The sequence below is a fragment of the Pongo abelii genome, chromosome 10 (genome assembly GCF_028885655.2).
Source record: "Pongo abelii isolate AG06213 chromosome 10, NHGRI_mPonAbe1-v2.0_pri, whole genome shotgun sequence".
Lineage (NCBI taxonomy): Eukaryota > Metazoa > Chordata > Mammalia > Primates > Hominidae > Pongo > Pongo abelii.
The window spans coordinates 111,075,286-111,089,399 of NC_071995.2; the positions used below are offsets into that span (position 1 = coordinate 111,075,286).

Here is a 14,114-nt window from a genome sequence, read left to right on the forward strand (position 1 = left end):
AGATCTTTCAGACAAACCATTCAGCTCTCTCTTGGACACTAAATTATACTTAATCACTTTAAGGCTGTATTCCTGTATAAAAGTTTGCTGAGGCCAGGCATGGTGGCTCACACCTGTAATCCCAGTACTTTCAGAGGCCAAGGTGGGTGGATCACCTGAGGTCAGAGTTCGAGACCAGTTTGGCAAACATGGTGAAACCCCACCTCTACTAAAAATACAAAAATTAGCTGGGCATGGTGGCACATGCCTGTAATCCCAGCTAGTTGAGAGGCTGAGGCAGGAGACTCACTTGAAGCCGAGAGGCAGAGGTTGCGGCGAGCTGAGATCGCACCACTGCACTCGAGCCTGGGCAACAAGAGTGAAACTCCATCTCAAAAAAGCAAAAAGAAAAAAAGTTCACTGAACTAAGAAAACAAAAAAAAAAGACTGACAATAAATAGAAAATGGCCTATAAATTCTGCTCTCTTGTCTGAAAAGGTTTTAAACAGGTTGATAAAGGCTTGCATTGTTGAGCACTTACTTTGCATCAGGCCTTACCTTAGGAAAACCTCACAAACCCATAAAACAGGGGCTATTTTTATGCCCATCTTACAGCTAAGGAAATGCGAACCTTAAACCAAGGTCACACTAGTGAGTGGCAAAGTCTAGAACCCAGGTCTGCCTGTTGCCAAAGCTTGCTTCTTAACCACCCTGCCACACTCTGCAAAATGAGAACATCAGCTTGCAAACAATCAAAATATCCACTTAAAGGGTTGGTTTTGTTTGTTTGTTTTTAGATCCAAACAGTGAGATAAGGAAATGCAGGTACACAGTTGGCTTTGGTCCTCTGAAGGTGGAGCCACAAACCCCTCTCCAGCGAAATTATCCCCAATCCATGAGGTCCCGACTGTGGGATGGGGTAAGAGGCATTTATACTACCAGCTTTCAGGGAAGATTACAATGCCTTGCAGAAGAATCATTTTGCAGAGAGCACTACGAAAATCATTAGCGTTTACCTGATGGCAAGACAGACTTCCTTCTGAATTTCAGGGCAAATTTGATCTTTTGGTGCCATCAACAACTGCCAAAGAAGCAATCCCGACCGTCTAATGATGTCTCGATTCCTTTCAGTTTGTGGGCTGAAGAAAAATTTAAATACCACCTACAGAAACATAAGGAGTCTATCTAAAAATGCTAATTCTACTGGGGATAAAATTATCTCTACAAAGAAAGTACATGGTAGATATCCTATAAACAAATAACCAGGTGGATTTTGTTTAACCACAATCTCTTCTATTGTGTAACGGTATAATTATAGTAAATATTTTGCATATATTAATTGTAATAAGCTATGTATAGCAATACTCCATTAATCACAGTGCAATGAATATGATAATTCTAACTACAGGATTAGAAGGTGGTAAGACGCAGAACAGGAAAATCATTAAATTTTTCTTCTGGTAAAAATGAACTGGCTGAAGCCAAGGTTTGCGTTTCCTTTTCTCTATCATCTTATTTATCTCAAAACAGTGTATTTACCTGAAAGACAATGAGAATGCAGCGTATAATACAGGTATCTCCATTAACCATGGCCTTCTCCATAATGTCACAAATACTGCTAAGATGGTGTGCTTCAATTGGATGCTGCTTGCCCAAGACACTTGTGATTGGAAGATTGGGGTTGGTGGCAAGAAGATTGAGTTGGTGTATGCACATCGCACCAACATGGTGCAATAATTGGTTTATAACCTCATTCGTGGTTATAGCCTCTTCTAGAAGATGAAAAGGAAACTGAGTGAGGAAAGACATCTCTATGGGTGGTCCCCAAAGAATAGACCTCTGACTTACAAAAGGTGCGTGCGCACTAGAAAAGGGTATTTTGGCTATAATCTCTTTCACTGCTGCCAGAGAACGCTTCTCCCTGCCACAGGTGCTGGGGTGAAAACACTTGGGGAGTTCATTTGCTTGGAACATAAGTAGCTACCACTTCCTGAGCCCTTTTTATATGCTGAAGAATGGGCTGAATGCTTTACATGGTTCTCAACTTAGACTATTTTAGCCCTGTTTTGTAGAGCGATAAACCAAGAGTCAGAGAAGTTAAGGAACTTGCCCTAGGTCACGCAGCTAAGAAGTGGTAGAACTGGGATTTGGATTCAGGCCACCTCATTCCACAGCCCCTACTGGTAACCATTCTAGTAAAACCATATCCTATGTCTGCTCCATATTAGAACTCTCATCTATAAATAGCTCCTCATGTTTTGACATGTTAAGCTGAAAATGCCCGTTAGATAACCAAGTGGAAGTGAATCCATAGTCTGGAGTTCAGGCAAGAGGCTTGGTAGTCAGTAATATAAAGTGGACTTCCTTTTCTACTTTTTGCTTTTTTCAAAAAAAAAAGCTTTATCAAGATATAATTTACATTCCATAAAACTCGCCCACTCTAAATGCACAACTCACCAAGTTTTAGTAAATTTACACAAATACCAAAATCAAGAATGAAAGCTGAGAAAAAACACTGACCCTACAGATATTAATTACTGTGGTGATTAACATTTGTCTACATGAACTGGCTTTGGTCCTCTGAAGGACCAAGTCTACAAGTTCTCTGATATGCTTCTTCCAGGAGGTGGAGCTTAATTCCCCTTCCCTTCAGTGTGGTCGAGACTAACACAGTGTGGAAAGGGAGAAGTGGAATCTTTACAGTGGAGAAATCTGGCAGACATCATTTAAACCAAGTGATCAGTTTTTAATATCACTAGTAATAAGTCATGTCAATATCATGTATCTTGGAATAGAAGTAATGTGAAGGGGATACCGCTTCTGCGGTATTCTTCCCCCAATCCATAACTTCAGTTTAACCACGAGAAAGCATCAGATGAACCCACAGGGAAGGACATTCTGTTCTACAAATGTCTGATCAGTACTCCCCAAGTGTCCCGTTCTGCTCTTCAGACAGAACAACTCTACCAATCTATGGCCCAGGTTTGCTGCTTTCTTCTCCCAGCAGCTCAGATCTGCTGTTGAGCCACTCTACTGAATTTTTCTTTTCAAATCCGGAATTTCCATTTTTTGTTGTTGTTGTTGTTTTGTTTTGTTTTTTTAAATAATCTCTTTACTGAAATTCTCAATTTGCTTAATCATAGTCATCATACTTGCCTTTAATTTTTTTAAACTTGGATTCCTTTAGTTCTTTAAATGTATTTATAATGGCTGCTTTAAGTCTTCATCTGACTTTAAAGTCATCAGTCCAACATCTGCATTTCTCCTGCATTGTGTAGTTACTGATTTCTCTGCTCAGTTTATTTTTTCAAATACTTGTTTCTTTCTTGCATTTATTTTTTTTTATTTTATCTTATTTTATTTTTTTGAGACAGAGTTTCAAAAAAGTTAAGTTGTTGCCCAGGCTGGGGTGCAATGGCATGATCTCAGCTCACTGCAACCTCAGCCTCCCAGTTCAAGTGATTCTCCTGCCCCAGCCTCCCAAGTAGCTGAGACTACAGGTGGCTGCCACCACGCCCAGCTAACTTTTTTGTATTTTTAGTAGAGACGGGGTTTCACCATGTTGGCCAGGCTGGTCTTGAACTCCTGACCTCAGGTGATCTGCCCGCCTCAGCCTCCCAAAGTGCTGGGATTACAGTGGGCCACAGCGCCTAGCCTGATTTATTTTTAATTATTCTTATTTTTCTTTTTCAGCCTGGCTTCCTAGGGGTCACCCCTATCTGTATTCCTTAGTGGTTGTCAACCAATGATTGTGCTCAAACACCTTGAGCCAGTAATACTTTCACCCTGGATGGATCTGTGTATTTCGGGAGAAGTGCAGCAAAGGTCATGCGGTTTTAAACTCTGCTCTGGTTTTTACTTCCTGTTGGGCCCTCTCACATCTTTGCATGTGTATGCAGACTCATGTTTAGCCAGAACTGTGTGAGTAGCTTAGGCTGTCTTAGGTCTCTTCTGTGTAGATGTGTGGTCCCCCACAGCTTTCTCACTATCCAGATCTCACTAGTAAACTTCTAGCTAGTCAGCTGGGCCACTGCTTGCCCTAACTGGGATCAAGATCTAAGACCTGCGGAGCCACTGGTCTCTGTTTGTTTGCCACCAAGATGACTACTGTTACTGACAATGCTACTGGATATGAGGTTTTTCCACGCTCTGCTCCCTATCAAGTCAGCCCCCTCTGGCAGCAAAACTGCTGCTTTTCACAATCTTCTCCACCCTGAGAGAATTACTGTGCTGACCAAGCTTGAGGTGGTCAGCATAGTAATTCTCTCAAAGCAGACTGAGATGGAGGATAGGAGCAGTTCTAGCTAAGAACACCATGGACTTCCACTGTTCTTACCCAAAGTTCAAGGCTTTTTAAAATGAATAACAAGTCTCAATTTAGTGTATGCCTTGGCAATTTCCAGGGCCTGGAAATAGTTGTTTTTGATAATTGCCTGTTTTAGTGTTGCTTTATGGGTAGGGGACTTGCTGAGTGATTAATTCCTCCATATTAGCATAGTTGACTTTAAAGCCAAAAGATTTTACTATTAACTTAATATTAAGAATGTTCATATTAATATTGAAAAATACAAAGGTCCTTCACTGGTAATTCTATCTAAGTTTGTGTATAATTAAGTCATTATCAATGTAAAACATTACAACAGCAAATAATCCCATGCCAAATACAAATAATCAATTTTTGCAACAAAGTTCCAACAATTTCAGGAAGGACATAACAATTTTCCTTTAAAAAAGTCTATGGACCACTTCAAAAGCTCTATTTATTTACATACTTATTTACTTAATCATAACTCATCTTTCATGGTTACAGATAACAAAGGACTTTAGGTTTCAAAAGTTCAAAGAGGGAAAACTGGTGACACATTCTGGGATTGGGCTATGTTTTCACCTACTAATGCTGTGGTATTCTCTCATATTTCAGAGGAAAATCTTTTCCTGCAAGACCCTGAGTGCACCTCACCTTTGGGCTCAGTGATAATGTGACTGACTCCAAGTCTCTGGCAGACATAATGGAAGGCTTGATTCCCAGGGTTACACCACTGATCGATATAATCATTTGAGCATGTCCATAGCATGTTGTTCACTGTGTCATAACACGCTCCTGCAAAAAGAGCATACTGTATTCAGTCACCATGCCACCAGCTACCTGTATACATATTTCTCACAAGCACTGCTACAAAGTGGAAGGGCAAGGATGCTCTCTAATGTTGACAACCCATATCCCTAGTCCCACAGATTTATTTGGCAAGGCACTAGGTTGGGACTCGGCAAAAGCCAGCATTTAATTTTTAATTTTGCTTACCTCCTGTGTGAGAAAGAGTAAGTCTCACAAAATAGATAGCTCTTAGTAACTGATTTATCTGTGACCTACTTCCAAAGAGGATTTAAGTGGTTTACATTAAAAACCCAGGTATAATAGGACCAATTAACATTAATACACAATAAAAAGCCCTAATAACTGAGCCCAAAACTTAGAAATAAGCTTCCTACCACCCAGGGCAAAGAGAAAATCCAGTATATTACTTAATGTTCATTTTCTAACAATAACAGGTATACCAATTCCTCACAGGAAATAAACTTTTTATGGCATTAACCTTGAGAATTTCTTATAGGCATCATCACACAACCTAATCAACAGTATATTCAATTGCAGTTTATTCAGAGGAATTTTACATATGACAATGTCTTATACTCATTCCCAAAATTAAAATTTAATATAAAAAAATTCTTTCTGGCTGGACACAATGGTTCATGCCTATAATCCCAGCACTTTGGGAGGCCAAGGCAGGAAGATTGCTTGAGCCCAGGAGTTTGAGACCAGCCTGGGTGACATAGTGAGACCTTGGCTCTACAAAAAATAAACAAAATTAGCTGGGCATGGTGGTGTGCTCCTGTAGTCCCAGTTACTCAGGAGGCTGAGATGGGAGGACGGCTTGAGCCCAGGAGGTGGAGGCTGCAGTGAGCCAAGATCATACCACTTCACTCCAGCCTAGGTGACAGAAGAGACCCTGTCTCAAACAAAACAAAACAAAATAAAAAATGTCTTTCTTTTCAAGGAAACTAGAATGCCACAGGGAACTGGCAAGATAGTTCAAGAGAAATTTGCTAAAACTTGAAATTTTCCAAAGAAATGTGCAAGTTTATTTCTTACCCAATCCTGGTACGAGAGCACCACGCCCCAGTGAGCTTCCAGCAGCATCTATGAGATCTGCACGACTTGTAAACTGACCATCCGAAATATTATACACCAAGCTGGAGGCTAGGACTTTGGAAACAAACATTAAGCTGTTTAATGAGCCTGAAGATTATTTTTAAAGTTTAAATTTTAGGCTTTTAACAAGACTTTTATAAAAATCACACCCTTTTCTTGTTGTTGCGTATTGGTGGTAATTGGTGGTAAAGAGATGGAGAAGACATGCATAAGACCACAGAAAGAAAACTCACCACCAGAAATTTTCCTAAATTTAATACTGAACCATAGTTTTCAAAGTGTTTTTAAAATGGCAAGTTTTGCATGACGGTCCTTTCCGATATACATTATCAAAAGGGTAACTGCAAGAGGGGTTATGATCACTAATATCACAAGATGAAAATGTTTACAAGAAACACTTTGCAGTTAGTCAGTGTTCAATAAAGCTTGGTGTATACTCAAACACAGCTCAGCTGCAATCTTTCGTAATACTGGCTCTAAAACCTGGACACACCCTGGCTTTTTCCCTTAACACAGGATAGTGCAGTATTAAAGAGCATGGACTTTGGGCTTCAGAGTTTGAATTCCAGTTCTAAAACTTTTGGGTGGCCCTGGGAAAGTCATTGAACATTTCAGTTTCCTCATTTCTAGAGTGGAAATAATAAAAGTCCTACCTTATATAGTTATTTTAAAGAGTAAATGAGTTAAAATATGTCAAGGATCCATACCAGCATATATATATATATGTATTAATTGCTATCATTGATTTTATTTTCTTCCCCATTTTCAAACAAAACTTTAGCACTGTGTCTCTTGAGTTTTCTTCTTTTTCATATTCTAATCACCCTAGTAGCCCAGATCCGCATCGTGCCTAACTTAAGTTATAACATAAATGATACTCTTTTTTCTATTTTCTACTGTCCCATTAAACAAAATGGGACAGTGGAAAATAGACTTCCAAATCTCTTTTTTCATGGTACTTACCATACATATGCTTTCTCCCCACTTGGCCACTTATATGAATAATACCCGTTCTTTATGGCTTAAACTCAAAACCTCATGAAGTCTCTCCTTTCTACCCCACTCCACAATGAGCCTTTCTTTCTCAGATTGTGCAACTCACAAATCTGCTCCACACGGATCCTTCCAGCAGGGATGCAGCATTGTCTATCATTTTCTCATCGTCTCACACATCTACGTCATCTCTCCTAACTAGACTAAGAACTGTTAAAGGCAAGCACCAATTCTTCCACTTTCTGAGCAGCCCCCACAGTAGCCAAAGAGGAACAGGACACAGAAGGAATTTAAGCATTTACTGATTTGTTGCGCTAAAGTAGAATCACTGTGTAAGCTATATCCTCATGAAAGAATGGTACCATGAAGACCCACTTTAATTAAATGGGGTCAATTTCAATTGGGCAAAAAAGCCATGCCAAGGAGACTAAACACAATTTAATAAGACTAATGGTCATAATATGTGGTAACAGTAGGAAAAAGGGAAAAAAAGACCGATGGTCAATAACATAAAAACCCAATTTTTATTTTTGTTTTATTTATTTATTTATTTAGAGACAGAATCTCACTCTGTCACCAGGCTGGAGTGCAGTGGCGCGATCTAGGCTCACTGCAACCTCCGCCTCCCGGGTTCAAGCAATTCTCCTACCTCAGCCTCCTGTGCAGCTGGGACTACAGGCACGCGCCACCACGCCCAGCTAATTTTTGTATTTTAGTAGAGACGGAGTTTCACCACGTTGGCCACGATGGTCTCGATCTCTTGACCTCATGATCTGCCCGCCACAGCCTCCCAAGTGCTGGGATTACAGGCGTGAGCCACTGCGCCTGGCCAAAAAACCCAATCTTTAAATGGACAAAAGACTTTGGAGGAATAGATATTCCTCCAAAGAAGGTATACAAATGGCCAATAAGCACATGAAAAGATGCTAAGCATCATTAGTCATTAAGGAAATGCACAAAATCACAATGAGGTACAACTTCATATCCACAAAGATGGCTATAATCAGAAAAATGGAAAATAACAAATGTTGGTGAGGATGTAGAGAAAATAGAACCATTATACTTTGGAGATGAGAACGTAAAATGGTATGGCCACTTTGGGAAACAGTTTAGCAGTCCCTCCAAGGGTAAACATACAGTTACCATATGACCCAGCAATTCCACTCCTATGTATGTGCCCAAGAGTATGAAAAACATCCACACAAAACTTACATACTAATGTTCATAACAACATTATTCAAAATAGCCAAAAAGTAGAAACAACTCAAATGTCCATCAACTTATGAATGGATAAACAAAATGGGATATTATCCACACAATGAAATATAATTCAACCATAAAAAGTAATGAAGTACTGATTCATGCTGTAATATGGATGAACCTCGAAAACATTATGTTAAGTTTAAAAAGCAGTCACAGACTCACTCCATCCTGCCACCCTGTGAAGATGCCTGCTTCTCCTTTGCCTTCCGCCATGATTTTAAGTTTCCTAAGGCCTCTCCAGCAATGTGTAACTGATGGATAAAACAACTTGGAAACAATAAAAAAGAGCTGGGTCTGGTGTCAAGAGACTTGGACCACATCACTTCACCTGTCTGAGCCTCAGTAACCACGTAGTGATCCCATGGCTAAAGACTGAGAAAGATCTAGGATCATTGGTGTCCAATAATAAATGCACATTTGCAAGCACTAAGGAGAAAACCTCATTCCATGTACTTTCTTCCTGGAGACCAAGCCCACTATAGCAAGGAGTATCTTCAAGCGAGGGTGGAATTGTGCATGAGTAGAGAACACTCTCCATCTCTTCTCACATCACACAGCTCTCCAGTTGATACAATCTTCAACTATATTTACATCGAGGGAAAAATTATTCTATATTTATATAGAACTCTCCATAATGTGTCAAGTGTCCTCACACTATCCTATGTGGTAGGTATAATCATCTGCACATTTTTTTTTAATGGGAAAGTTGAGGCTTTGAATGATTAATTTTCCCAAGATAATAGTTACTAAAAGAAACAAGATTTTTACATGTCTGTCTGCATCTACTTTTATAGCTCCTTCTGATTTTATTCATAGCTCAGCCACCATAATATGCACAGAATGAGACAAAACAATAAGTGGTATTTTGCTACTATCGAGTAAAACCAAAAATTAAAAATCAAGCAAATAAACAAACGAAAAAGCAGTCATAAAAGGCCATATGTTGTATAATTCCATTTATATGAAAAGTAGAGTATAGGTAACTCCACAGAGACAGAAAGTAGATTGGTAGACGCCAGGGGTCAGGGAGTAGGAGAGCAACTGTTGATGAGTATGAGGTTTCTTTCTGGGGTGATGGATAGATTAGTGGTAACGACTGCACAACTCTGTGAACATATTAAAAACCACTGAATTGTATATATTAAAGGGGTGAAATTTACAGTGTGTGAGTTATATTTCAATAAAGCCACTGCCCCCAGCCTGAGGAACATTTAATTCTATACTTTATCCCATTGAACTATGTGTGCACTCTGAAGCCAAAATTACACTGCTTTAATTACTATAGTGTGCCTCCTTATAATAATATATGTATATTTAAAAATACTAATACATTGTTACACATTTGCTTTTCTATGTCTTATGCTTAGTATTTTGTATATGTGTCCTAAAATGGAGGTGTTTTACATATGTATTTTAATAGCTTTGAAATTCTATTGGCAGGGCGTGGTGGCTCATGCCTGTAATCCCAGCACTTTGGGAGGCCAAGGTGGGTGGGTCACCTGAGGCCAGGAATTCGAGAACAGCCTGGCCAACATGGCGAAACGCCATCTCTACTAAAAATAAAAAAATTAGCCGGGCATGGTGGCATGTGCCTGTAATCTTAGCTACTAGGGAGGCTGAGGCAGGAGAATCACTTCAACCCGGGAGGCAGAAGTTGCAGTGGGCTGAGATCATGCCACTGCACTCCAGCCTGGGCGACAGAGCAAGACTCCGTCTAAAAAAAAAAGAAATTCTATCATAGTGAGTAGAGCTCTTGCTGTATCATCAGTAAATAATGTGACAAAATATTATTTTATTTCCTAAAACTTTGTTGAACTGATTATTATTTCTATTAATTTTATAGGACAATAGTTTTCAAAACTATACTAATATGTCATCCACAAAAAATTATATTGTTAAATCTTCCTAGCCTATATTGATAATTGGTATTTTTTGTTATCAGAGAGCTATTGCAAACAACTATTTAACAAAGTAAGTTTAAAATAATTAATAGGAAAGCCTTAAATTTCAGAGTTTGAGATAAATCGAGGAAAGTGCCACAAGTAAAATTCACTTACTTTTTAAAGATGACAAACCACTTGTTCCACCAAAAAGAGATCGTGTGGCAGAGCTGCCTGATCCCCCTGGAGGAGGCACCAGCATCACCAAGTAGGTGCCACAGGTATATATGGGTGTCTTCCGCAGCATTTTTAGAGGCAGCCCACAGCTAGTATTTGCTGGAGAAAGGAATGAAAATGCTAAGTCAAAATATTTGACACAAAAATTAATTTGATTACCAACACAGATTAGGATATAATAAGGGAGACCCAAACTCAAACTAAGATTTGGAAAACAGATTTCCAGATTAGGAAAACAGAGTAAGAAGTAATAGCTAAGGAAAAAAATAATTATCTTCTGGCTCCACAGCCTGACCCTGAGCCTCCTATTTATATGGTCTGAACATTTCTTGACGGTGCTCCCAATCCTCAATATGCTATCATGCCTCTACAAATTATTCCAAAAAAAAAATCCTCACATGGACTAAATCTCAAAATAAGAGAAGAATCCTAGCATTTGTTTGTGTTTCCCTTAGAAAACTGATATAGGTTGAGTACATTTATCTGAAATGCCTGGGACCAGAAGTGTTTTGGATTTCAGATTTTTATAGAATTTGAAATATTTGCATTATACTTAAGAGTTGAGCATTCCTAATTGAAAAATCCAAAATCCAAAATATTCCAATGAACATTTCCTTTGTTTTTATTTATTTTTACTCATTACATCTGAGATTAGTGAGAACATTTCTTTTGAGCATCATGTAGGCACTCAAAAAGTTTCAGATTTGGGAGCATTTTAGATTTGTAGATTTGGGATGAACAACCTATATTCCAATCAAGATCTTGGTTTTTTCTTTCCATTTTATATAGAACAAATTCTTGACAGGCTTGTGATATTAAACTCATAACAAACAGCTTTCAACATGAAATCGGCCAAAATTTCAACCTAATGAAAGCTTTCACAATATCTATCACAAAACAATTTTATAGCTGTGTAATTTATTATAACCCCTTATATACATTTTTCTTTTTTTTAAGGGTCAATGACATAAACTGTCATTAGGAAAATAATTATTGTTTCTAATCAAGAGGTGTAAAATGTACTTTAATCTCCCTTACTGGCATATCTAAAACGTGGAGTGAATTTACGGATTTTCTATATACAAGCCTAGCGAGGATTGATTATGTCAACAGAGAATCAATTGGAGTGCTTTACTTAGAAAGCTGTCAGGCTATAAAATATAACTTATTATCTATAGCCCGGATAGATGAAAATCATTTTTAGATGGTTTAGATTAGAAGAGTGAGTAAAGTGAAACCTAATCTATCTGATATTTGTTTTGAATGCTTGTGCTTCTAAAAAGCTTTATTTTTTTTTTAAGCTTCAAGCCCCCAAGTATATTCTTCATTAAGGACATAAATTCAAGAAGATAAATTTCCACTGGTAAGAAACCTAAAGACAGCAATAATTAGAAAATTAGCAACTTTGTGAGTGTAACATTTTCACCAAGATGTTTTTAATAGACATACGCTTATTAACATGGCAATAGGCATTAGTTTTTAATGGAATAAAAACTTTTTTTTTTTTTTGAGACTGAGTCTTGCTCTGTTGCCCAGGCTGGAGTGCAATGGCATGATCTCAGCCCACTGCAACTTCTGCCTCCCGGGTTGAAGTGATTCTCCTGCCTCAGCCTCCCGAGTAGCTGAGACTACGGGAGCCCGTCATCATGCCTGGCTAATTTTTGTATTTTTAGTAGAGATGGGGTTTCACCATTTTGGCCAGGCTGGTCTTGAACTCCTGACCTCAGGTGATCCACCCACCTCAGCCTCCCAAAATGCTGGGATTATAGGCGTAAGCCACTGCCCCTGGCCAAAACCTTATAGACACCTTGAATGTTCGCTTACTTTTGAAAAGTTTCTTAGTTTATAACTGGTGAATTTTTAATGTAGCAACATCACGTTAAAGAATCCACATAAAAGTACGATGATTGCTTGAGCCCAGGAGTTTGAGACCAGCCTGGACAACATAACAAGACCTCATGTCTTAAAAAAAAAAAGTACAATGAGACCACATGTTTAGAATACAGATACCAGTTTCTACCAAATTCTAGTATATGTGCTGCCAAAGCATGCACATTTCTAACAAATTCTAAATATGTCCTTGCCTTCTGAGGTCTTTTTTTGATATTATACATATTTTCAACAAGCATTCTTTTAGTATTTCCATTGTTTAGGGTAAGATTTCATTTTCTCCCAAGGGACAAACCCAGATCAGGCCTTCAGCTTGTCATGAAAATGTTAATTTAGGTAACAACAAAAACAAAAACAAAAAAACTGTCCTCTAGAAAGTATCTTCTACAGTTGGAATTATCCACTTACCCAAATCATAAAAATTATTAACAATTTTGCCACTTATCTTTGATACAAAAGAAGCCTGTGAAAATAAAATACTGTCCTTAAATTCTAATATGGACTAATAAGTATTTAATTTGGTAGTCTCATAATAAATTAACTATAAATATTTTCTCTTCCTAGCATTTCCAACTATAAAAATAGAGCATAAAATTACACTGAATTCATTAAATGCATATTAATTCAGATGCAGTTTTCTACATATGGCATCTTTTTCTAGCTTTATCTTTTACTGCAGTTCATAGTTTGTTATAAATCCAAATATTTGGTATGTAATCTGTAAACTCTATGGAATAATGGTTCTTAATGTTTTTGGGGGTCATAGATGACTGAAAATCTGATGAAAGTTATGACAGATACATATAAAATGATATCTAAAACTTTCAGGGAGTATGTTTAATAACATACTCCCTTAAAGGTGTATCCTGTTTAAGAACTCCTACTTTAAAAGTGCAGAACAGCCAGGCGCGGCTGTAATCCCAGCACTTTGGGAGGCCGAGGTGGGTGGATCACGAGGTCAGGAGATCGAGACCATCCTGGCTAACACAGTGAAACCCCATCTCTACTAAAAATACAAAAAATTAGCTGGGCGTGGTAGCGGGCACCTGTAGTCCCAGCTACTCGGGAGGCTGAGGCAGGAGAATGGCGTGAACCTGGGAGGCGGAGCTTGCAGTGAGCTGAGATCATGCCACTGCACTCCAGCCTGGGCGACAGAGCAAGACTCCATCTCAAAAAACAAAAACAAAAAACAACCAAAAAAACATGCAGAACAATGTATATAGTATACTACCTTTTATTAAGAAAAGGCAGAAATTATGAACATATAAATTTATCTTTAATTATATTTGCATAAATAAACACTGGAAGGATAAATGAAAAATAATAAATATAGTTACCTGTGGTGGGGTAGGGTGGGGTCAGAATATAAAATTTACCAACATGGTGAGAATAAGACTTCTCTGCACATACCTTTTTACATTGTTTTGACTTTCAAATTCTGTACGTGTATTATCTATTTTAAAACATTAAATTAAAAAACTAAATAAATTTTTAGAATTTGATAAATTCTAAAAAACAAAATATCTACTGTAGAAGGCTTTTCTGTTATTTGCTTGGTCAAGACTGTATTTAGGGAAGATGATGCTAAGTATCAGGTTTTCACATTCACAAAACATACACGAAATATGAAATCAACTAATTTATATGAATGGTGATGATGA

At 38.1% G+C, this 14,114-nt stretch overlaps 1 protein-coding gene across 8 annotated transcripts in view; it reads right to left on the reverse strand.

The window, feature by feature from the left end:
- The window catches only part of HECTD4 (HECT domain E3 ubiquitin protein ligase 4), a 223,083-nt gene that overhangs the window by 108,765 nt on the left and 100,204 nt on the right, over window positions 1-14,114 (reverse strand). For all 8 annotated transcript variants that reach the window (XR_008512136.1, XM_024256626.3, XM_054527627.2 and 5 more), the window contains exons 9-13: window positions 10,504-10,662; window positions 6,131-6,244; window positions 4,940-5,080; window positions 1,519-1,751; window positions 996-1,141 (exon numbers count right to left, since the gene is read on the reverse strand). Coding sequence is in view for 7 of the 8 variants with exons in the window: in XM_024256626.3 (XP_024112394.2) it covers window positions 996-1,141; window positions 1,519-1,751; window positions 4,940-5,080; window positions 6,131-6,244; window positions 10,504-10,662 (793 nt within the window). In the remaining variant the exon portion in view is untranslated. The remainder of the gene's footprint in view (window positions 1-995; window positions 1,142-1,518; window positions 1,752-4,939; window positions 5,081-6,130; window positions 6,245-10,503; window positions 10,663-14,114) is intronic.